The sequence below is a fragment of the Caretta caretta genome, chromosome 5, assembly GCF_965140235.1.
Source record: "Caretta caretta isolate rCarCar2 chromosome 5, rCarCar1.hap1, whole genome shotgun sequence".
NCBI lineage: Eukaryota > Metazoa > Chordata > Testudines > Cheloniidae > Caretta > Caretta caretta.
Window position 1 is genome coordinate 2,835,412 of NC_134210.1, and position 25,526 is coordinate 2,860,937.

A 25,526-nucleotide genomic window follows, 5' to 3' on the forward strand; every position below is an offset into this window, starting at 1 on the left:
ATGATCAACACAGAGTTCAATGGTACCTGGGCTCGGAGACCAGGGGAAGTATCTCACTTCTGCACCCCCTCCCCGGGTTTGATCACTAGTTTTATCATGTGATAGCGACACAGGATGGTTGTCAAAGTCTGATGGGTCAGCTGATCATGTCTGACCTGAGGCCTGGGAGGGCGAGGGTACTGAGGAGGGGCGTATCTGATGAAGAATTAAGTACGTGGCTCGCTGCCAGTTTTAAACTAAAGGGTTTGAATCAGTCCTGTCACAATGGGGAGGTTTCCCTCATGGGCTGCAGGAGCCTGGGACAGCAGGATAGGAGTCTGCCAGAGTTGCTCCCAGCACAGGATGGATCCCACCCAACCACCCAGGGCAACCCACGAGATACTGAGAACCAACGACTAGTTACGGCTCCCTGATTCTCCACCCTAGCTTTGATTAGAGTAGGTTAGAAACCAGGGATACTTGGAGACCATGGGAGAGCTGGAGCACATGATGCTCCAGCCCCACTCCACCTCCCCTCTGCAGCAGGGCTGCAAGGAAGGAGGCATAGCAACTAGCTATGCCCTCTCTAAGGCCACTGAGGACTCTTGGGTGATTTTCTGCCTTTGTGTTGCAGTGCTCAGGTAAAGGGAGCAGAACAGGGGCAGATTCTCTGTGTTTAATATTGATGGTGCCACTCCCCACCACACACATCCTCAGCCGGAAACATGAAACTGACAGAAGATGCTGGAGGAACATGAACCAATATCAGAAGGACCCACTGAGGTCTGATGTGTGACAGGCATCTTTGTGAGGAAGGCACTGAGGAAGCATCTGAGATATGGCAACAGCGCTGCCTCTCCCAGGTATTGCTGGCTACAGAAAACAGAGCTGCACACTTCAAAAGTAAACTTCGGTTTCCAGTGTCTCCAACGTACCTTTAGAAGAGTGTCCCCTAGAACACCCAGCTCTGAACGGTCACAGTGTGGCTGGGAAGTGGCGCTCCATTCAAATGCATGAGGGAAAGTCACACCCTGGTAGTGGGATGCCCATGGGAAAGTTCCCTCAAGCTTTTAGAGGAAGGGGAGCCATCCAGATATATCCTGACTCAAGGGCACACACTGAGACGTTTGTACCCAAGATCTGATCCGCAGAGCTTTTTTCTATAAAATGCATTTGCGTACGTGGACTAAATCGGTCTTTAAAAAAATCCACCCACCAAGACAGACAACCTCTACAATCTGAAGTGAATGGTAAATTGCAGCTGCTAGCAATTTAAATTTTAAATGTACCTGCCAGCTGGGAATTATTAAAAAGAAGTTAGACAGCAGTACCATCAAACATGCATCTCATGAATGTGGGTTACCCTTGTCTTCCTTTCCACTCCTGCCTCGTGCTGCTTGTTGCTCTGACTCCTGAAGTCCCCTCTAAAGTTCCATTGCAAACTCCATGGGCCAGAGACCATAACTTACTTGTTCTGCAAAGTACAAAACTACCTTCATATGCTGCTTGAATAAAGAATGCAATGCACGCAGCCCAGGAGGGAGAGAACAGAAAGGCACAGCTGGCACAGGCTCAAGCAAGGCGTAGTGAGGACCAGGGTGCCATGCAAACTGTCCCCGTCCGGCCACGCCAACAAACCTGCAACCTCACTGGGACCACCAACCCACCGCCCCAGCCACAGTCAGCCTGGTATATAAGTGCAGAACACTGATGTCAAAGAGTGACAAGCTGTGGTGTTTGGGGCAACACCAAGAAATGGGGCTGAACAGGCACAAGCCACCGGATTAGTTTCTCTTTTGAGCTGATGCAGAGTCTGAGCTCTTTTCCAGACATGAACATCCCATATTAATGGTGAAGCTTGGCACTCAAGCAGGGGGAAAAGGGTAATTAGAGCAGTTAAAACAGTATCAGTTGGACCTAGAGACTGAAGTACTGAGGTTGTGTAATTCCTGAAAACAGGAATGGACGTTGGTCTGTAAAGCAAAGGGAGAACACTCCACTCTGTAGATCTCTCTTGCTTTGGCTTATTACACCCTATGTGACCTTCTAATCCCATACAAGTTAATCGCCCTTCTCATCTGTTCTGTTCAAACTAGCAAACTCATCTCCAAGGAGCACAGCGGGGGGGGGGGGGGAGCTCCCACTGACCCACCTCTTTAAGACTGATCATAGCCATGTAGACCACGTTTGTGCCATCTCGCTTGAAATGCGTGTGAGGCTTGTCCTTGAGAACGAAGACGATATCGGCAGGGATGTTGTCTGGCGTGGCATCTCCTTCTTTGGGAAAGGTGATTTTGGTTCCTTCTTTCCACCCCCTTTTAATGACAATGTTCAATATCTTATCCTCGGTCCTTGTGGTTCTCCCGTCAGGGTTCAGCCGCCGGCGGGTGATTTTCATCCTTTTGGTAGAGCCGTGGTAGATTTCTTCCAGGGAGACCCTGAGCTCGTGGATGATGGGTGGGTCCTGGACCTTTCTTCGTGTGTGGAGAGGCTCCGGGTGCCGTCGATGGACTCCGTTGATGCCGTTGAAGCCGAACCGTCCAAAGGCGCTGAAAGGGTCATCGTCGTCATCGATATCCATGTCTTCCTGATCGAACCCATTGAATGCCCGGGAGCGACTGCTGGCAAAGAAGATGTCGAAGGGATTGGAGCCGCCGAAGAAAGAAGCAAAGGTGGCGTGTGGGTCTCCGTGGAAGGTGTAGTGGAAAGTGTTGCCGGAGCCGCCAGAGGAACCGCCTCCAGTTTTGAGCCCTAGAACACAGCAAGGAAAGGACAACGTTAACAAAATCCATTGCAGAAGGTTGTTCCCTTCTAGTCCTGCCGGACGCACAGGGAATGCAGACAGAGCAACAGCTGGGCCACCCTGACTAGACTTTTGTTGGTTTTTTCTAATATGCAGCATGGGAACCAAAGGTGGAATTCAGTCTTGGTGTTGCAAGCTCCTTTCTACCACTCTCTAGGCAGCAGGATCCCACACAGCCTCTCACATCCCTCCTTCACCCCCAACCTGGCCACAGTCTGCGTCCTTTTTCCACTGGAGAAACTAGCTAGCAGTTATCTTCTGAGCAAAGCTGAGCAAACTTATCTTCCCGAGCTAGAAGGTGGGGGTTCTTGGCGTGCTGCTGCCCGCAGGCACCAGTTACCGGCCAATGGGAGCTGCAGAGTTGGCGCTCGGGGCAGGGGCAGCGTGTGGAGACACCCCCCACCCCCGGGGCCAAAGGGACGTGCCGACTGCTTCCAGGAGTGGCGCAGAGCAAGGGTGGGCAGGAAGCTGCCTTAGCCCTGCTGCGCTGCTGGTGTTGGCGGCAACGGTGGCCCCCGGGCCCTTTTAAATAGCCGGGGGTGGCAGGCAGGGCTGGGAGACACTATGAGGGAGGTGCACGGAGGCAGCAGGCGGGGCCAGGGAAGAGACCTGGCCCCGAACATTGGTGGAGCTAGGCCCCCGGGCCCTGAATATTCCTGGAGCACAGGCACCATGGGCCCATATAACTCGCTGCCCCTGCATGCAAGGCTCCTAAGCATAATCTTCCTGTGTTCCTTCCTGCTGTACTGCAGGAAGCAATTCGGTCTCTGTAAATCTGTTAAATTTCACAGCATGGCAACTGCTGGAGTCCAATGACAATATGGACTAGGCAGTTGATGGCTCTTTCAGACTAATTTAGCGACACAAATTAGAAGTCCAAGTTCCGACAAAGGCAGGCCTGAATACTCTCTTTATGTCAGCAGTACATTACCCCCTGAACACCCCGTTCATGCTGTGATCTATTGCATCTCCCAAGGCGTCTGAACTGCACCATGGACTCATGGCCCAGCAGTGGCATACTTTGCAATTTATGAAAGGCTTTGAACTCAGTGAGCAATTGTGGAGTCAGGGCTTTTTCACACAGACTGATGGGAGGTCAGCATTTATACACTAACTAGCCTCTCCACCACAAATGAGCGTGCGAGTGAGAAACACACTACACTCTCAGATGAAAGGGGCTAACATGAGGGCCACAAAGTACTTTGCAAACGAAGTCATGGCTCAACAACCTGAGATATTAGTATCAGGTCTTGTTGATGGGAGTCAAGTTTGAGGGGGGATGATGGCTTTTTGTTTTTAAAAAATACTCGCTTTCCCCTGCACCATGACCAGCCCAGGTCAGTCGGTGGAGTGGAGCTCAGGAGCAGAACCCAGAGATAAGAACAGCAAATAAGTTGGATATTTATTTCTTTTGGTAACTAGCAAAAGATCTTCTTAAACTAGGGCTTCTCTCAGGCCCAACCCAGCCCAGAAGCCTGCTCCTACTTGATTCTGCTCAGACACCGTACGTTTATATCTGTCCACAGCAAACCCCTGGAAGTTCCTACACAGCCAGGGTGTGAGGCAGACAGCCCCTCTCAAAAGTGTATCTACAATAAAAACACAAAGAGGATCACTAAGGTGCCCAGCAGGTCACGCAGGGCTGGGGGTAGACTTCTTCCAGTGTCCCCTTCACATTCCACATGCTTTGGGATGTTGTGTCACATGCTTTTGATTGGAGGGGTCAAGAAGGGGTCTAACCAAGCCCAGCTCAGTGTCTATTTTCAGCTCTCCACTTACAAAATAGTGCTATTTCTGAAAAGCTGACGTCCTGTGCCAACCCCTCTAGTCAGAGCGAGCAGCAGGAGACGCAAGCCAGGCAAAAGCAGGACAAACTTGTTGTTCTTTTCTCTCGGTCTTGACGGATGAGTTTGCCTTGGGATGCAGAGGTCTTGTGTTGGCTTGAACAAAATACACATAAGCGAAGGCTCCCCATCTGCCAGCCACACACCTTAAGCCTCCACAACACTGTGCAAAGGGGACTTAGGCTTGGAAGCACATGTAAGACCAGTACATATACTGAAACTGATCTGCATCAAATTTAATCTAGTCTGCAAATATTCTTCTTTTCTTTTGCCCAAGGCCTTGTGGGGGTGAGGGGTGGTGTGCTGTCTGAGCCCCCTTGCCCAGTCCCGCAAAAGCCCAGCATCACAGCAGGTCTCCTTCTACCCGTGCTAGCCTGTTGGGGCTGATCTAGTGTCCCAAACCTGGCAAAGAACGGAACTGGAGGTCCGCCCCCAGTGCTTTCAAGTAGGTGGTTAGACAGACACCCCCCCTCCCACATCAGAACATCTACGTGATCCTCCGGCAACAGCTAATGCTGCATTTGTGTCACAGCAACACTCAGACATCAGCAGTTTGATTCTGCTGTGGAACGGAGCAGAAGGCACGAGCTGGGCTCACGTGAGCAAAGAGAGGCTGGCTCTGTGCATGAGAAGGTACTGGCAACCACCAGCGGGGCACATTGCGACTCGGGGCTTCTTTCTAGGTCTGCCTCCCTCCAGGGCACGCTACTGCAAAGGCGCTAAACTACTGCTAACCCTTCTCTCAAGGCTTCTGGAAAGGGAGGCGTCCAGTTACCAGCGTGGGTGAGTTCTGCACATGACCTGTCTGGCCATACAAGGCATGTATCTAGCCTGCGTCACTGCTGTATGGGAGCACCTCACAACCCACTGAGGGGGGCAGGGCTGTCTCCCCTATTGCACAAATGAGGGGCTGAGGCAGAGAGAGACTAAGGACTTGCCCAAGGTCACACAGGATGCCTCACACAGAAGCCTTGAGAGATGGGTTAGCGTGTTTGGTGCCGTTACAGGGACCCATGTCTCCCAGTCCCAGGCTAGAATCCTTCCTACTGAACCAACCTTCCTCTCATCCCACATAAACTCCCCAAACAGGATGCAAGGGGTATGGCTGGGCGTGGGGTCAATTTCACCAACTATGGCCAGATGACAAGCCCCTTCTTCCTTGGAGGGAAGAGAGTTTCAGTGTTTGAATTCCACCCCAGGGTTCAAACCCCTGTGAGAGGGTTCCGAGTCCACGTGTTGCTTTGTGAATGGTTTAATTTCGTTTAGAAACAGCTGGTCAGTTTCCTCTGGATTCTTCCCTCCACACTCAAAGAAACAAAGCCATTAATTTCCTCTTGCCTCCCCTTCTGGCCAGGAGCAGCCATGCTTTGCCCGGATGCCACCCGCCAGTTTGAGGCGCCAGCAATGGAAGAACCCTTAACAGGCTCTTTTGAACAGAGGTTGCTTAGTCACTGAGGCTGATTTGATTTTTGACATTGCCATTAATTACTTAGTTGCTCCTGCAGGGCAAGTTGTCCCTTCCCAAACCACTGAGAAGCAGCACGGTTTGGATTTCATGGTCCGCCACAAATGGAAGAGATCGGAAGAGTCTGTGTTAGCACCCACTAAAGGCTCCTAACAGAGGAGAGCAATGAGAGACTTGTTTGCACAGCCCATGGCATGTGACAGTGGTGAAGCCCAGAATGTTTGCATTGGCCCTAGCAGTATAAACTGGGAAGCAGATGGAAATCATGGGAAAATGCCTAGCCTGATCCTACTTCTGCACCCGAGCCTTTAGGACAAGGTGGGGAAGAGCTGAGGCCTTATTATCCCTAACCCTCAAAGGCCAGTTACTACCTGCTGTGTCACCGCCCCCCAGCCGGAACTCAGCTGTGCATGTGCGGGAGCCACGTGGCGCCGGCTAGAAGAATTCTATCCAGACCACAGTCAAAGAGATGAAACACTGATAAAGGGGAGGGAGACCAGTGCTACAGCACAGATCTTAGCTCCTGAACGGGGCTGTGGGGAGTCCCTTCTGTCCAGCTCAGCACCATGAAAGTTCATAGGGTAAGGAGCCACTGACACCAAGAATAAACTCAAGTTCTCAGTTACAGTTGGCATTTGAGCCTCACAGTTGTGGGGGCAGCGATTTCTGGAGGGTGATTCCATGGGATACGCTGGCAGCATCAGCGTCCAATGGGAGAAAATGAAACCCGCTGCCAACCCCACTGAATATTGGCAAAATACAGAATGTGGAACCCAAAAGGGGAGACAAAGGATCAGACGCTGCCCATGCTGTTCCTCCCCTGACCCCACAGGGACCATCATCTGCTGGCGTGGCCAAGGGCAGAGCCTAGGCCCTAGCACTGTGTATTTATTCCGACTGCTAATCCAGCACTGAAGCAGTCTGGCATGAGTAGGGCCCTACCAAATTCACAGTCCACTTTGGTCAATTTCCCAGTGCGAAGATTTTGAAAATAATAAATTCTATAATTTCAGCCATTTAAATCTGAAATGTCACGGTGTGGTGATTGTAGGGGTCCTGACCCAAAAAGGAGTTGTGGGGCGGGGGGGTCCACAAGGTTACTGGGGGGGGAGGGGGGGGAGTCGCGGGACTGCTACCCTTACTTCTGCACTGCTGCCCCTGCCTTCAGAGCTGAGCAGCTGGAGAGCGACAGCTGCTGGCCGGGAGCCCAGCTCTGAAGGCAGAGCCCTGCCAGCTGCAGCGCAGAAGTAAGGGTGGCCTGGTCTGGTATCACCACCCTTATTTCTGCGCTGCTGCTGGGGGGTGCTGCCTTCAAAGCTGGGCACCCAGCTAACAGCTGCTGCTCTCCGGCAGCCCAGCTCTGAATTCAGTGCAGAAGTAAGGGTGGCCATACCCCAACGCCCCTAAAATAACCTGGTGACCTCCCAGCAACTCCTTTTTGGGTCAGGACCCCCAATTCGAGAAACACTGGTCTCCCCTGTGAAATCTGTATACTATAGGGTAAAAGCCCACATTTCACCGTCTGTAACACGTTTTTCATGGCCATGAATTTGGTAGGGCCCTAGGCCTGAGGAACGTGTCCTGGGATGGCGCACTAAGCTGGACTCTATGCAGACAGGCTGTCTTTGAACCCCATTCCCCTCACAGAAGGGCACCTGCCGGCAGGAATGAGCTTGGAGAGGCTCTGAATGGGGACAATGCAGACAGGGTGCATGAAGTGAACACATTTCTTCAGCGGCAGTTTAGATCCCCTGTTCAGTTTTACATCAACCTCAGGTTTGCCTGGAGCTGGGCTTCTTCAAGGACCAAGCAATGTTTAAGAAAGCTCCACCATCTCCTGGCAGCAGGGGAGAAAACTGGGATATCCACAGACCTGGGGAAGCAGCAGTGTGCAGGGAGATGAAAGTTGAGGTCACTGCAAAGCCCACAGGTGACCCACCTTCCTGGTCAGACCAAGCCATGAGGTGAGAAACTGCTGACATTTAGCATCCAACATGCTTTAAAGCATCTATAAACAACACAGTTACTGCAGCTTTTACCTGTCAGTCTAAACAGGGCAGCACAGGAGCGAGGGAGAGTCAGGACTATTAAATCTCAGCCAGTCATTCCCTCAGGGCCCTGGGAGGTTCTTCTCCAGTGTCCTTTTTCTAGAGCTTAATACAGTGCTTCGTGATGGCACTCTCCCTTCTCCCGTGGGGAGCCTCTCTCACCCTCAATTCAGCTGTGTTTGCCTTTCAATTTAATCCCCCCGTTCCTAGTTACACCCCAACAGAAATAAAAGTCTTGTTCTGATGAATCCTCCCAGAGGGTTTGTTTTTTCACTGGAGGCAGGTGATTCTGATTTTAGACAGCAGAGGACTGCTGCAGTTCAGACAGTCCATCGCAGCAGCGACATACTTAACTGGCTCAGTCACGGGCAAGTGATTTTAGGAGTGAGAACTTCCAGGATGGAGATTTTCTAAAACTTTTATGGGCCTCTCTTACTTGCTTAGATAAACCAGAAAAACTAGCAACCCCAGCTCTCAATAAAGCTTCCAAGCCACGCACTGGGAATTACAGCAGCCCCACCTTCTGTGCAGCACGAGGAGGCACTAAGTGAGAGCGCCTTCCTGTCACCATTTCCCAAAGACGCTCTTCAGTTCTCTTCACATGTTGCTGATGTGCCTAGTTCTCCCATACCCAGAGGGAGAGGATTGAGACTCTTGCCACTAATCATTCAAACAGCATCACGCTAAGATCAGAGACTTTGGTTGCTAACTGTAGAGAGATCCCTTTCTGCTCCCGAGGGCACAAAGGTATCTTTGACCCCTGCATATTTATGGTGATGCCTCAGAAAAGCTGATACACCTACTCATTAAGCCTCTTGGGAGAATACATCTTGCTACCTGAGCAGCCTGTTTACACCAGACCTTCTGCTCTTTTAAGTGCTAAACTCTTTTGCTGATTAATGCAAATGCTATTCTCTGCTCTCTTCATCCTCAGCAAATAGGGCTGCAGAAGCTTTCATATTCTACTAATAAGGCTGTGCGTGGTGGAACAGCTCCCTACTCCATGCCAACAGGGAGACAACAGCAGCGACTTCATTTCAAAACAAGAATCTATTACTTAAATTGGGAAAGGCTTTGAAACATGTAGGTCAGTACATACCAGCAAGAACAAGAGGAAAAAAGAGTGGAACTAGTGCATAAGTAACACCACTGCACAGACACACTAAGCCCCAGTGAAAGGAAAAAGGGGGAAGAGAGTGTTTGTAGCTAGAGAATCTGTGTGAAGGAAAGAGTTAGTAGAGAGTTATTCTGCAGCCCATATCTGATCGAGGATATGAACACCTTTCATTTCTATGCTCTCAAGAAGTGATTCAGCCTTCAGAATAATGGGGTGAAAAGCGAAGAAGTGCCCATTTTGTTCATGAAACTATCAGAGTGAGCGGCAATGACTGCCTTGATTTAGCTCCCCGTACATCCTTCTTCCTTATCTAACTGGCATCTTTGTCTGATGAGGGCAGGGAGCGCCAGGTGGTGCCCAGGAGTTGGGATTGCATGCTGAAGACTGGCTTTGATTGGACACAGAATAATTAATCAAGAACTAGGTCAAGCGATTCTCTTTGGCTCTTAGGAGAGACGGCATCGTCTGGGTGTTTGTTCTTCCCAGCTTGGGTAGTAGTAACCTTGTTTGAGAGGCAGGAATGAGTCATGGGGATAATTCCGGACATGCCACCCACACCGGTGAAGGTTAGCTACCTTTTTTTAACGTATAAACGCTTTCTTGCTTACAGCAGCACACTGAAACCCCACTCGCCACCAAGCCATTTGCCATCCCAGCCCCTTACCTTCTTCCCCATATTGATCATAGACAGCCCTTTTCTTGGGATCACTCAGGACATCATATGCCTCTGCAATCTCCTTGAACTTCTCCTCTGCACTGGGGTCTTTGTTTTTATCAGGGTGATACTTCAGGGCCATTTTCCGATAAGCTTTCTTGATCTCATCTTCATTTGCTCCAGACTGGAGCCCCAAGGTCTTGTAATAATCCTTTCCCATGACTGCAACGTTGCCTCCGGTCGAGTCTTTATTCCTGAAAGGAGATAGACAGCGCTCTGTAATGCATGTATTGCACGACAGCTTTAGGGGAACCGGCAAATCTCCTGCTCCCCCACACCACAGACTTACCCCAGATCAACTTCAGGTTCCCATCACAGCCACGGTCAGCTCTCCATAACCTTTGCCCAATTTACATCTTACACATTTTCTGTTAAGGGACTAATTCAAGACCCTGCAACACATTTCACCATGTCTAGTGGTCAAAGCAGGGCACTGGAAAACAGGCCCCTGGGGACTATTTCCCACTCCTTTAGCCTTTCTGTGCCTCAATTTCCCAACCTGTAAAATGGGAATTATGATGCTCCCTCTCTGTGACGTGCATTGAAATTTATGGATACAAAGTGCTATGCCAGTGCACAGTACTGTTATATGGCTGATGTGACAAATAATGTCACATGAGGCTGTAACCTGAGCGGCAGCTCTGCCCACTTGTGAATGGGCGTGGGTGCATGGGGGAGGAAAGTCTAGGGTGGCCAGACAGCAAGTGTGAAAAATCGGGACAGGAGGTGGGGGGGTAATAGGTGCCTACAGAAGAAAAAGCCTCAAATATTGGGATGGTCCCTATAAAAATCGGGACATCTGATCACCCTAGGAAAGTCTAAACTCAGCAGCCCCTCTCCCAAGGGCAGCAACCTCACATGGCTTCACCGGCGAGGTCCCCCGCTTGCCTGGGTCCTCCAGGGAAGGAAGAAACCAGGACCGTAAATTTCTAATGCAAAAAACAAGCAGAACTTTAACAAAAAAGCCAAACCAATTTGAGGGGACCCTTTTGCCCCAGTGATAGGGAGAAGTTGGAGCCAAAGGGGCTTGCGTGCTGTGCAGTTCACCTTAAAGGAACCTGAAACATTTTGTTCTGCAAAGTGATTGGCGTTCATCTGGGGATAAGTGCTTCTCACCACGCAAGAGCTGTAATTTGTATGTAAAGAAGACAACGGATGAAGCTGTTAGACAGAAATATCTTGTGATGATGGGAAGATATTTATAAAGTGTTTTCTAGCCTCGCTTAGACTATGTTAGAGAGTCTGAAACTAATGAATTATGTGGCAATAAGTTAGAAATATCAGTAGCCCGAGGCATGGCTAAGTCTCGTATCCTGACACAGCGCAATGAAGTCAGCCACAAATAATAAACTCACTGGATTCACTTTCTCCATGGCATGGGACAGCCTGAAAGGCAGGGAGATGGGCAGGCCTGCCCTAAGGCATAGGACACCTAGCTGGCACGGAACCCAGGAAAGGGACTGGGGCAGACAATGGCATTCCACAGGCACCATGCTGAAGCCTGAAAGCTGTCAGAGTCATGGAGGATCGGGAGAACAGCTGGAGATGTACACATGCTCAGAGATCTAGGGCAGGAGTTATAGCAAAGGCTCAGCAAAGTTTACATTTCTCAGATGTCTCTTCCCAACGTCCTGCTTCCTAAAGAGGCACATTCAGGGCCTGAGTGAGGAAGGTGAGCAAGAAGGATGTTTGTGCAGAACTGATTTCATTGGTAATTGGAAATAATTACCCCATATGCAGCAGTAGCAATTGCTGGAAGCACACCCAGAATGTCAGGCCTGCACACAAGTAGCGTAGGAGTTCTATTGTTAGAGATATAAGAAGGCCTCTGGGGGCGTAAAGAGCATCCCACAGCATTCTCCCAGCCTCGCTTCTAAATGCCAGCACGTTTCTGTACCCATACACCCGCAAAGCATTCCAGCTTCCATGCCAGCCTGCGTTTCAAAACCCACACGCACATTACCAGATTCTCTCTCCCTTGCCCACAATACTGGTCTGCTGGCTCCTAATACAAGGGGGGAAACACGACGGGACTGGAATGCCACTGAGTGATGATATTGAGCTGAAAGCTTGTTTTCCTAGGTACCCAGGTGCTAATGTCTCTGACACACAGCCTTTCATCTCCATGTACACACACAAACACTTGTCTGGGCTCTCTGCATCTTGCGATTTGACTACCATGACATCCTCTTTGCTGGCTTTGACAAACGCCATCTTCTCCCGCTCACATCAATTTAAAATGCTGCCGCCATGATAATTTTCTTCGCTCCTCTCTTTGACCTTATTACCTCTCTCTTTGCATCCCTCTGCTGGCTCCCGTCTCTATCTTGCCAACAGGAAGTATTTGCCCGCGCTTTCAAGGCCCTTCATGGCCTATCCCCAGCCTACCCATCGTCTCTTATTCACTAGTGAGATGTTGACTCCTGCCTCCTATTGGCCAGTGATGCCAGCCTTCATCATTCACTTCCCAGTCTTCAAACAAGCACCTTCGTGCTTTCTCCCACGCTGCACCTCACACTGGTAGGCACTCCCCATACAGATCCCCACAGCTATCTCATGGTCCTCCTTCACGCGCTCCTTTGCCGTGACACCTGCGACAAACCTGACAATTAGGCAGCTGGGGTGCTAAGACCATGCCTGTCCTGCTGACCAATACCGGGTACAGCTACACTTCCAGGTGGAGATGTGTGACGTTATTGACCCTAATCTGGGACCGTATAGATCATCGTTGCAACCAAAGTCCTGTAGTGGCACCAAATCTTCTATAAAGGGGGTCAAATGAGGTGTCTAAGATGAGGTTATGGTTTGCTGGTTATGATTATGCTATCTGTTTGCAAGAATCATTTTTGTATTTAAAGATATAAGTATTGGCTCTAGACTGTCTGTATTTCAAACTTGTTCTGTGTCAGTTGGTGTCAGCTCTGCCTAGCCTGCTGGATGGCCCATTAAGGACCCTCAGCTACACAACTGACCCACTGAGAGAAGGCAGACACACCTTGCGACTCAGCAAGGTATGCAGGGACCTGCCTATGGACCCAACTGTGAGGTGTTTCCAGGCCACGGGATGGGCAGCTTGTCTTTGGGACAAAGAAAGAAAGACCACATGGCAAGAGACTGTAAAGAGCTGCTGCAGCTCCTCCATCTTGTCTTCAGTCCCACTTCTTACCTCTGGAGGGACTTCGCTACCCTGAAGCTTTGAACCAAGGACTGATGACCCATCCCAGCTGGGGATGTTCTCCAGAGACTGGATTTGAACCTGCTTATTCCATCACTGCTGCAAGCCTGAACCAAGAACTTTGCCATTACTGTATGCAATTCAGCTCTCCTCTGTATCTTTTTCCTTTTATGAATAAACCTTTAGATTTTAGATTCTAAAGGATTGGCAACAGTGTGATTTGTGGGTAAGATCTGATTTGTATAGTGACGTGGGTCTGGGGCTTGGTCCTTTGGGATCGAAAGAACCTTTTTTCTTTTACTGGGGTATTTGGTTTTCATAACCATTTGTCCCCATAACGAGTGGCACTGCTGGAGATACTGGGAAACTGGGGTGTCTAAGGGAATTGCTTGTGTGACGTGTGGTTAGCCAGTGGGGTAAAACCAAAGTCCTCTCTGTCTGGCTGGTTGGGTTTGCCTTGGTGTGCACAGAAACCCCAGCCTGGGGCTGTAACTGCCCTGCTTGAAGCAGTTTGTCCTGACTTGGCACCCTCGGTTGGGTCCCGCCAGAACCAGCCTCGTTACAAGATGTAAATCCCGGCTTAAGGAGACGTTTTGGCGCTAGCTGAGATCGAGCTAGGAGGCTAAAAAACAGCAGTGTAACAGCGATGGCATGAGCACCGGGAGGGGTTAGCCACCCCGAGTGCATACCGCCCAAGACGGTAGGTCTGTACTTGGGGTGGCTAACCCTCCAGCCACAGCAGGTACATGTCTATTTTTAGGGTGACTATGTTTCTTCAAACTGGAATTTATGCCTCCAGCTCACAGTGTAGACAGACATCCCCTTGTCTTCTTGCTTCCTTGTGCTTCTTCATCCACCTGTTCATATCCATCCTCCCATCATACACTTATATTGTGATGACGGCCAGGGACCATCCTTTTATTGTGTCTGTACTATGCTTAGTACAATGGGGTCTCGGTCTGCGACTGAGGCTTCCAGGCACTATTGCAATACAAATAAATAAAACAGACAGGCCAATGGTCATCTAGCTCAATATTCTATCTGACAGTGGGCCATGTCAGATGCTTCAGAGGAAGACAAACCTCCCATCATGCAGCTAACCAAGCAAGAGCAAGCAACATAGAAAGAGGCAAATTTCTTCCTGACCCCTGAAGCATGATGAACCTATGCCCTGAACCATGAAGATGCAAAGCTTTGAATGTTATCCCCGTTACTGTAACTGCAGATGCTATTAGTTTCTAACTGATCTGTTTTAGTACTCTCACCTCTGGATCAGTGGAACACAAAAGTGCAGGACTTTGGCTCCTACCCAATGCAGACAGTCCAACCTTGGGGAGGGAATTACCCTGCCAAAAAAGACTGATTCTTTCTGCCTGTCTCTGGCAGAAGTTAAAGATTCTAGATACACTTTTACAAGAGAAAAGGACAGTTCCAGTGTCCAGTCCTAGAGGCCTGGCCAACATTCTCTCTCTCAAAGACTCCGGTTTCCACAAACGTGTATTTGCCCACACGGTTACTGCACCACAGTACTGGGCTGTCTAACAGTTAAGAAAGGCTGCCTATTAAAGCCAGCTTCTATTCTGCTCCTACAACGCTGCCACTGTCAGCTCCTGGGAGGGGTAGGAAGCATAGGGGAAGGACTTGTAGGTTATGCAAGAACCTCATTTGATAGGTAATCGCCATGTTCTAGTCACATTGTGGCTGCCTTCCTTAATGCCCTTCATCAGGTTGGGGGAAGAGGAAAGAGAAGAAAACGTGCAGTAGCTTTTGAAGCCGTAAAGTCTTTTGTCTGACGACTGCCCAAGCTCAGAGAGGCTTTTTCAAGCAGGGCATCTGAGAAAAAGCAGCATGCAGAGATTTCCCCAGAAAGGCGCCCAGAACAGGGGCAGTTATATGGCCAGTCTCAGAGAGCATCACAAAATCTTGCAGGTCATTCAGTCGGTTAGCCACATTTCTGACGCAACACTGCATGTGTGCACTGATAAAACACGATGCTGACCCTCTATTAGCTCCCCTCCCACCCTCCCAGAATCAGCTGTCTATTTCCACAACTCTTCTGTCAGATTCTGCTGGATCACACTTTCTAGATTCCCATTTAACTGTGAATCAGCCGGGAGGCACTCTGGGCCAAGATTTTCAAAATGGACTAGTGATTTCAGTGCCTGAAATTTCGGGTCCCAGCTGAGAAACTGTAAGGTGGACTGAAATCCAGAAATTACTGAACACTAACCCTTGAAAATCAGGGACTTTTCAGGAGCTTCAAGTTGGTGACCCAAAAACGGAGATGCCTCATATAACTAGCCACTTTTGAAAACCTTAGTCCTGGCCTCTAGCATGGCATCAGATAGTGCTATTTCTGGGGTCAGTGAGACAGCTGAATATTAATCATTTGATATAATCATCCTGCTATGTTCATGGAAAGCAGCAATCCTATATAAATGGAGGTCATAAGATTTTCCATCTCTAACGTCCAATTCTGTGGTCATGACATGATGACACTGACGTCAGAAGACCATTCACAAGACAAAGATGGGTGCTGATGGAGAGCTCTTTGGTTTATAACGCATTTGTCTTCATTAATGAGCATTTATGGAAAATACACAAGCAAGAGACAAGTAAACTCACTTACCGAAACTTTAGAAACATATTCAATGTCCAAGCACTCATTTTTAAAGGCTCTAACTTTATTTTAAACATCAAACTGGCAACAAATTCTTCAACCCTTGGTGCTAACAGTTACCAAGACTTCTTCTGGTCTGGAATGGGTGCCCGTACGGGATGGAAAGAAGAGAATTACTTCCTCAGAGCATAAGCAACTGCAAAGGCACTCAGTTCTGCAGTTGCTATTCTGACAGCATGGAAGAGATTCCTCAATAAAGAATGAGGCATTTCCTGTTCAGCGGAACAGCTCTGGACCTCCGCTGACCTTCGCTCTGAGACCAGCCATCACAGGTCTAAAATGGGAAGGATGGAAGGGTTGACTGCTGGAAACAGAACTTCCAAGTGAGCTGAGCGGTTCAGAAAGCAGCCCCCATGCGTGATGAAAAAGCTTTCCTTTGTGTGCTTTCTAGCAGCCTTAAGCAATCCCCTCCCCGTTACAGAACGGGGAAGAAACCATTCAATGAAGTCACTTGACAAGCAGTAATTCTCCCTAATTGGTTTCTTGCTGCCTGCTTAGACTGAAAGAGCACTGGTCCGTATAATTCAGGCTGCAATTCATCATGCACAATTCCCAGAGTAAGACCCTTTTAATAGTCGGCTCGGACGTCCTTGTCATTTATAAACGTGGTGTCAGAAAGGATGAGGTGGCTCTGGAACTGCAGAGTTGGTTAGTTACCTTTATCTTCTCTAACACAGCCACCTACTGCAGTTAAGCAGGTAAGAGGGCGGATGTAGTTAGAGCGGGGAATACACTGTCCCTTGGCTTCACCAGAAATTAATTGTTTGACGTCTCAATTGTGTCAGTGGCACTTTACTCCACGGACAAACCAGAGACAGAGAAAACTAGGACAGTGACACTTTCTAAGTCAGAAAAAAGTAACAGTGACCATTTTGGACCTTCCTGTCCTCCCCTTTAAGATCCCAGGCTCAGTGTATGCCTGTTTCCCTAGCGGCCAGCACGCTGTATTCACTGCTCTGCCCCTTCTCCCCCCCGAGCAGAAAGGGGTTTATGAACACTGCATTTTCAAACAGAGGGACTCTCCCAAATGCAGACGCATTTCCAATGCTCCCATCCCTGCGGCATCTGATGGATGCCACTTTCAGACTGGATATCACAGAACTTCTTAGAAATCACCTTCATGCATATGTTTATTGCTCTCACTGCAGGTCACCAGTAACACTGAGTTTCTTCACAGTCATTCAGGATCTCTCGGATAAAAGACCAACAGCAGGATAACAAACCGTGGGTATCCTCTCAACAAAAAAGAAAGGTAGTTCTGATTGTACAGTATATCACTCATTTAACAGAGACAGTTCGGGCTCACTGCACAGTAACATAGCACTACCAGAGCATGGCTTCATGCCTCACCTGAGAAAATACTGCATCTGAAATTAAGTCACAGCCATCAGCAAGTCCCTTACTTTCTTCCGTTGTTAACTCCACGCTTGTAACATGCACTCAAGTACTGGAGGTCACAGGCGGAGTACATTTAGATATAAAATGCCCAGAGAGATCTGCGAGTTAGCAAAACAAAAAACAAACAAACAAACAAAAACAACTCCCCATTCCCCAAACAATGTACGATGTTCTGTCCCCTTCAAACAATCTAACATAAACTGCTGAATTCTAGAGAAACCCAGACCAGCCAGCTCTTTAGAACTCGGGACAATTTCCTGCTCAGTGAACGATTGTTATTTCATTAAAACAAAAAGGACACCGATTACACACAGATCAGCGAGGCAGGATACGGAAAGACCTAGATGCACCTAAGGAATCTAAGACAGGCAACAGAAAGGCAGACCCGAACTGACACAAGGGTTTGCAACTAAACAAAAGTTTCTTCATCTTAAAACTCAGACATAAATGAGAGCCTCTAAATCAGAGAAGTATTAAGTCAGAAGATACCTCTCCATGCGACTCCAGAAGAGCAGAATTGCTGGCATGTCAGCCGAACAGAGTCACCTGCAGCCCGATCCCAGCCAAGACCAAGTTTGGTAAGGCTGACAAGACAGCCTTAGTGAGACTTTACCAGGGCAGGGAGAGCTGCCAGCCTGGAGTAACCATCCAGAAATGTCATGACTACACCAAGTGAATCATCACTAGTTCCCACACAGCGCAGCCCCCAAAGCCCTCCCCCCCCCCCCCCCCCCAGCTACTCAGTTCCCCCGCATGGAGCCACTGCTGGAACACAGGGTCCAGGGACCTGAGAGTGGTAACGAGTTAACCCTTCCCCTGCCAGAGCCTCCCACACAACCAGGGGCAGCATGTCACCAGCAGCAGCCACATCCCCCGGGGGAGTAGGTTGGGGGAGACAGGGCAGCACTCTGCCACCGTTGCAATGGTTATGTGAAGGGAACAGGATGTTACAACACTCACACCTGTGCTGCCCCCTCCCCCAGTGTGTGTGTGGGGGGCCCTGACACTCAGCCCCGTGCCCCTCCCCCAGTGTGTGTGTGGGGGGCCCTGACACTCAGCCCCGTGCCCCTCCCCCGGGTGTGCACGTGGGGGGGGCCCCTGACACTCAGCCCCGTGCCCCTCCCCCGGGTGTGCACGTGGGGGGGGGCCCTGACACTCAGCCCCGTGCCCCTCCCCCGGGTGTGCACGTGGGGGGGGGCCTGACACTCAGCCCCGTGCCCCTCCCCCGGGTGTGCATGTGGGGGGGGGCCCTGGCACTCAGCCCCGTGCCCCTCCCCCGGGTGTGCACGTGGGGGGGGGCCCTGGCACTCAGCCCCGTGCCCCTCCCCCGGGTGTGCACGTGGGGGGGGGGGGCCCTGGCACTCAGCCCCGTGCCACCCACCTTCCCGGCATGCGCACCCGGGGGGGCCCTGACACTCAGCCCCGTGCCCCTCCCCCGGGTGTGCACGTGGGGGGGGGGGCCCTGGCACTCAGCCCCGTGCCACCCACCTTCCCGGCATGCGCACCCGGGGGGGCCCTGACACTCAGCCCCGTGCCCCTCCCCCGGGTGCGCGTGGGGAGGGGGGGCCCTGACACTCAGCCCCGTGCCCCTCGCCCGGGTGTGCACGTGGAGGGGGGGGCCCTGACACTCAGCCCCGTGCCCCTCCCCCGGGTGTGCACGTGGGGGGGCCCCCCTGACACTCAGCCCCCCCTTCCCGGGTGCGCGCGGGGGGCCCCCCGACACTCAGCCCCCCCTTCCCGGGTGCGCGCGGGGGGCCCCCCCTGACACTCAGCCCCCCCTTCCCGGGTGCGCGCGGGGGGCCCCCCCTGACACTCAGCCCCCCCTTCCCGGGTGCGCGCGGGGGGGCCCCCCGACACTCAGCCCCCCCTTCCCGGGTGCGCGCGGGGGGGCCCCCCGACACTCAGCCCCCCCTTCCCGGGTGCGCGCGGGGGGCCCCCCCTGACACTCAGCCCCCCCTTCCCGGGTGCGCGCGGGGGGGGGCCCCGACACTCAGCCCCCCCTTCCCGGGTGCGCGCGGGGGGGCCCCCCGACACTCAGCCCCCCCTTCCCGGGTGCGCGCGGGGGGCCCCCCCTGACACTCAGCCCCCCCTTCCCGGGTGCGCGCGGGGGGGGGGCCCCGACACTCAGCCCCCCCTTCCCGGGTGCGCGCGGGGGGGGGCCCCGACACTCAGCCCCCCCTTCCCGGGTGCGCGCGGGGGGGCCCTGACACTCCGGGGGGGGCCCCGATCCCCCAGCGGTCTCGGCGGCGGCGGCCCCCCCCGCACTCACCGCTCTCGCCGTCCCAGGCCGCCGCGCACACTGAGGCTCCGCCAGCCACCTCCCCCCGAGCCAGCCGGGCCGTGACGTGAGGGGGAGCCCGCCCCCGCATAGCAACCCGCCGGCCCACCCACAAGCCCACGGCCGGTCCTCGAAATCCCATTGGCCACTGTGGCTGCCAATCCCGACATCCGTCTACTCTCATTGGTCTGGCCGGGGGGGCGGCTCCCAGGCGTGCTGCCGTAGGAAACGGCCCGGAGTGTCTGCCACTTCCCAGGTGCGAGTGGTTCATTTCCCTATCGATCACACGCTAGTGCCCGCCTCCCACCCCCTCTCATTGGTCGGAGAAACCCAGCACCGCCCATAGCGGCTTATTATTGGTCCATCTGACTCCGTCACAACGCGCCCTGCGCTTTCTCATTGGCTCCTCTAACATGCAGCCAAGTGGAATCCCTGGGGAATCTTCTGGAAGTCCTGTGACATCACTAGAGAGGGACCCTGTGACATCACTGGGGGGAGCCTGTGACATCACTAGAGAGGGAGGGGGCCCCCTGGGGGTTATCACTTGTGTGGGGGGGAGCTGCAGCCCTGTGGGGGTTGGGGGGCCGGGGAGAGGGAGGTGGCAGCTGCATCGGGGGCTGCACCTGCTGAGGGCTGGGTGCCAGGAGCCTCCCCCTGCGGAGTGGCCCCGACACCCTCTGCGGCCGGGAAAGCCCCGCTCAGGGCCCCCCGTCGCCAGATTAAAAAAACTAATACATCTGCGGGTGCTGATTGGCCGCCTGGTTTCTGAGCCGTTTCCTCGTTTTTCTCCACCACCGGCAGGGCCGGCGTGTGACTCTTTTAACAATGAGAGCTGTGATTGTCGCGTGATAACGGGAGTCCAGGAGCAGGGACTTTAAAGAAAATACCAGATATTGCCAGACTCATTAAAATCATGAGCGTTGGCAACACTGCCATGGCCCTATGTGGGACTGGGTTGCTGAGATCATTTACCGTCCCAGTCACGCTGCTTCAAACCCACGCTTGGCCTTTAACATCTCCGCCCTTCTCTGCTAATCCACCCTCGTTCTTTGCTGCTTTGGCCACCTCCCTTCCGTCTGCCGCCACAGCTGGACCTTGCGCTGGATATGGCCACATTGCCAGCTCTCACCATTTTATTTGTATCAGAGAGTCGTTTGATTTGGAGCCTCACAATATTTGATATTTTACATAAAGCTCCAGGTCCCAGAGACGTGATTACATGAGAACCTCGGCTAATATTTAAAACCAGAGTAAGTTTCTAGCTCTCCTGGTTGTTGGGTAAAGCTTGAAAATGTGACCCAAGTGCAAACTAACATTTGGGGTTGGCACTGCTGCCCTCTGCACAAGGCAAATTTCACCTGCATAGGCTGACTTTGGCCATGTATGGCATGATGAGCTTTTAAAAAATAGCAAATTCTTAGTTTTTTTTTTTGCTCGAAGAAGCACAAAGGATTCTGGGGTGTGGGATCAGAGTCAAAGTCAAGTAATTCCGGAGTTGCAGGTGAAACAAGATTGAGGAAGATCGCCTCAAGCACTGGGATGAGGACCAGGGTCGACAACTTTGCTCCTCAGGAACAGTGGAATTTTCTCCCACAAGGATAAGACTTGTGTGTGCAGGAGACAGAGCGTCCTCGGGGGCTGGACAGAGCCTGGAACAAACACCCACAGGTACTAAGGAGCCTCACAAACCGTTTTCTACTCCCAGTGCAAGGTGAACTTCTTCAGCCTGCCTCAACTGGCTTAATCACAGAACAGCACATACCTATTAAAAACCCAGCGGCCTATGAAACCAAATCACTCACTACACACACAATCTCCCTCTGGGGAGATGATGAGAGGGTGAACCAGGTTAGTTAGTCACATTGCTTAATGCCTCACGGGAAAGCACTCAAATATTATGGTACTGAAGGTGTGATAAGAACAGAACCTAGGAGTAAATGTGTGAGCATCAGATCTCTTGGGCCATTGTTATAATCCACTCTCTGACCCCCTCTGACTACGAGCAAGTAAATCACTTAAGTCACACTTTTCAAAAATAGCCAGGAACATTGTATTTGTATTTGGGCGTCCAACATGAGACAGAGATTCTGAGCCTCTGTAGTTCCCATTGCCTTCAGCTGCAGCATCTCTGAACTTCAAGTCTGAGTGTCTTGAGTCAGACACCCCAGTCCTCTAACTGCATGCACATGTGCAGACTCCCTATGCCTTCATGGTACCCCACTAACTTCAGTCCATAGTCTGCCCATGTAGAGCTCATTGCAGGATTGGGGCCTTAGTGGAAGACAAGACATAACAGATGGGTGAATCATAGAATCATAGGGTTAGAAGGGACCACAAGGGTCATCTAGTCTAATTCCCTGCCAAGGTACAGGACTTGTGTCTAAACCATCCAAGACAGATGGCTATCCAGCCTTTTTATAAAAACCTCCAGGGAAGGAGCTTTCATGACCTGCCTCGGCAGTTTGTTTAACTGTCCTACTGTTCTTACTGTTAGGAAGTTTTTCCTAAGATTTAATCTAAATCTGCTGTGCTGTAGTTGAACCCATTGCCTCTTGTCCTGCCCTCTGTGGCAAGAGAGAACAACGTTTCTTCATCTTTCTTATGGCAGCCTTTCAAGTATTTGAAGGCAGATCCCATGTCTCCCCTTAATCTCCTCTTTTCCAAACTAAATATACCCAGTTCCTTCAGTCTTTGCTCCTATGGCTTGCACTCCATCCCTTTGATCATCCTTGTCACTCCTTTCCAGTTTCCTTTCCAGTTTCTCTACATCCTTTCTCTACATTGGTGGCCAAAGTTGGCCACAGTACTCCAGCTGAGGCCTAAACAGTGCAGAGTAGAGCGGTACTGTCACCTCCCGTGACTTGCATACTATGCCTTTGTTAAAGCAACTTAAAACTACATTTACTTTGTCTTGCAATGGTATTGCATTGTTGACTAATGTTGCAGTTGTGATTCACCACAACTCCCAGATCCTTCTCAGCAGTACTGCTGCCAAGCCAGTTATCCCCGTGTTTGTGCATTTGGTTTCTCTTCCCTAAGTGTAGCACCTTACATTTGTCCTTGTTGAATTTCATTTGATCTATAGCCCAGTTCTCCATTTTATCAAGATCCCTTTGAATTTTAGCTTTGTCCTCCAAAGTGTTGGCAACCCCCCCAGCTTTGTGTCATTTGCAAATTGGATCAGTATGCTCTATATACCTACATCCAGGTCATTAATAAAGATGTTAAACAGCACTGGACCCAAAACAGATCCCTGTGGAACCCGACTTGAGATCTCCCGCCAATACGACATCATTCCATTAATAGTTACTCTTTGGATCACTTGATGATTCCCTGTTCTGTTCATTCCCTCTGGGGCACCTGGCATTGGCCACTGTCGGAAAACAGGATACTGGGCTAGATGGACCTTTGGTCTGACCCAGTGTGGCCGCTCTCATGTTCTTAGTTTGCAGTTGTTTAACCAATTACACATCCACTTAATGTAGCTCTACCGAACCCACGTTTTTTCAGAAACAAACGAACGGGGAGCAGCAGGATGCAGGACAGGGTAACAGCCAAACAAATGTGTGTTTCACGGACTAGCTGAGTGCACAGGTTCGTAGGTGTAATAAGCAGTTCAGTAGCAGTAATCACTGTTTGCCACCCTGCTTGGTCATTCATTCCCTACCCCAGCCCTCCAAGACATTTACGTTCTTTCCCCGAGGCGGTGGGAGGGCCTCGTGGGGACTTGTACAAGTCCCATGGGAACGGTACCACCCCTGGGTCCTGTGGAAACTGAATCTCAGCTTCCATTACAAAAGGATAGTATGTTTCTAGGCATCTGCCTTGCAAAGTGCTTTAAAACTGTGAAAGCGACGCAAACCTATTGGAGCCATTGGGCTCCCCTGCCGTGGGAGTCGGGCCGGGAGGGTTGGGGGAGCTACATAAAATTGTGATTAGCATTATTTAATTCTGTTCCAGCAGCGCCTAAAGGCTCCAGCTGAGACCAGGGCCCCGGGGGGCTCAGAGCTGCACAAGCATAGTGTGCGGCAGTCTCTGTCCCAGAAAGTGTCAATCTAAATAGCCAAGATGCAGCAGGGGAGGAGAAGCGCCTTGTCCAAGGTCCCCCAGCAGGTAGGTATCAGGGCAGGGGATAGAACCCAGGACTCTTGACTCCCGGCCCCGTGTCCTAGATGTAATGAGCTCCCTCCCCACTCAAGGTCTTTGTGTGTAATGTAGAGTGTCAGTGAAGATCTCGTATGCTGGGAGAGCTTCTCCCGTCGTCGGCAGAGTTAACCCATCCCTGGGAGGAGTGGCAGCTGTGTCGACGGGAGAAGCCCTTCCATCGACATAGCGCTGTCGACACAGGTGGGTCTAACTGTGTCGCTCAGGGGGGTGGATTTTTCACACCCCTGTGGGATGTAGTAGGACCAATGTAAGTTTATAGCATAGACCTGCCCTGAGAGTTAAACTGTTTCTCCTCTTGTAAAGCTGCAGTAAGGGAAACTCCTTCCTTGAGTTGCCCAGCAGGCTTCTGGGTGCACTACGTAGTCCCTGCAACCTTCCCTGCCAGCCTCTCCAGAATTGTGAGGGGAGAGGAAACGGGCCCAGATGCTGTTGCACTAGATGGGAATCTTCTAGTCAGGGCAGGTGTCTCTTCCTGCAGGTGCCTACCTGCCCAGCCTGGACTCTAGAGAGCTGGTAGTGGCAGGCAGCCTAGACCCCCGTTTTCCCTGCATTAGAGGAGACCACCAGCATTCCTGGGAGAACTGCCCATCTCAAGAACCAAAGGCTACCTAGTCCTGGACTAGAAGGCATCTGGTTCCCGCCTACCAGCCACCCCCTATCCAGAGACTGTGGGATGACTTACCTGCAACCACTACTGCTTCTATGAGGAACAGCTCCAGGCAGAGCTTCCTAGCGGAATCTCAGTGATACACTAAGGAGGGAAGTAGAACATGCTTATACAGTGTATGTTATCTCTCCCATGAGGGGGCTATCTGTAGAGGATGATAGCCTACTACTGCAGCTAGCTGATGGAGTTACTTCCTTAGCTCAAGTAGTTGTGATCTGTGTTCTGGTACTGAAGCTCCAGGATTCAATCCTTTCTGGAGTCCTGTTGCGGTGAACTGATTATAAGTCACACTTGGCTAGAGGACATGGAAGGACCGATGGATTTGGGAGAGGGATGTGATGGATATTTTGGAGGAAAGGGAACATAGCATATGTCACTGACCAAGATGGACAGTTTCTGGGGAAGACCCTTGTTAAAACCTTGGTAGCACCTCATTGCATTCCCCAAATGGATCTAAGTCAGGTCTTCTCACTGCAACATAATTTCCCCATACTAATTTCCCCCTACTGTTACTCACACCTTCTTGTCAACTGTTTGAAATGGGCCACCCTCATTACCACTACAAAAGTTATTTTTCCTCCCTTGGTATTCTACTGTTAATTGAATTGTCTCGTTAGACTGACCCCCCCACTTGGTAAGGCAACTCCCTTTCATTTACTATGTATATATACCTGCTACTGTATTTTCCACTCCATGCACCTGATGAAGTGGGTTCTAGCCCACAAAAGCTTATGCCAAATAAATTTGTTAGTCTCTAGGGTGTCACAAGGACTCCTCGTTGTTTTTATTGAGCCTAGGGTTAGTTGTTGCAAGGATGGATAAAATGCCAGGAAATGTTTCTTAATGAACTCAAGAAACAAGACAAACCTGCCGGTCCTGTTCTTCATTGGCACTGCTTGACAAAGGAGTGTTGTCTTGGGCAGGTGGTGTCAAAACGGGAGAGGAGGCAGCTTCTCACATGCCTTGGGTTTGGCAAGATGCTGAGAAAGGTCAAAGAGATGATTCTGCAACAGCATAAAGCATTGAAAACCTGGTACAAACATAATCAATCCAGCTCGATCAACGAGACACTTTCCATTTGCTTCAGCAGGAGTTGGACCAGGACCACAAACTGAGAACAAGGAACAATCGGTAGAGGAAGCCCTGGGAATGAACCCTTCCCTTTGTCAATGCCCAGGGACAAATCCTAG

At 51.0% G+C, this 25,526-nt stretch overlaps 1 protein-coding gene across 4 annotated transcripts in view; it reads right to left on the bottom strand.

Moving 5' to 3' along the window:
- DNAJB5 (DnaJ heat shock protein family (Hsp40) member B5) overlaps positions 1–19,617 on the bottom strand; it is a 30,554-nt gene extending 10,937 nt beyond the window's left edge. Inside the window, exons 1-4 of one of the 4 annotated variants that reach the window (XM_048850241.2) lie at positions 19,494–19,508; positions 17,714–17,859; positions 9,921–10,165; positions 2,132–2,730 (exon numbers count right to left, since the gene is read on the bottom strand). In XM_048850241.2, the coding sequence (XP_048706198.1) occupies positions 2,132–2,730; positions 9,921–10,165; positions 17,714–17,751 (882 nt within the window). In that variant the 5' untranslated portion in view covers positions 17,752–17,859; positions 19,494–19,508. Of the gene's footprint in view, positions 1–2,131; positions 2,731–9,920; positions 10,166–15,775; positions 16,773–17,176; positions 17,274–17,713; positions 17,915–19,493 lie in introns of those variants that run through there. The other 3 variants (XM_048850243.2, XM_048850239.2, XM_048850240.2) reach the window with 3 other exon arrangements.
- Positions 19,618–25,526: the final 5,909 nt, after the last annotated feature.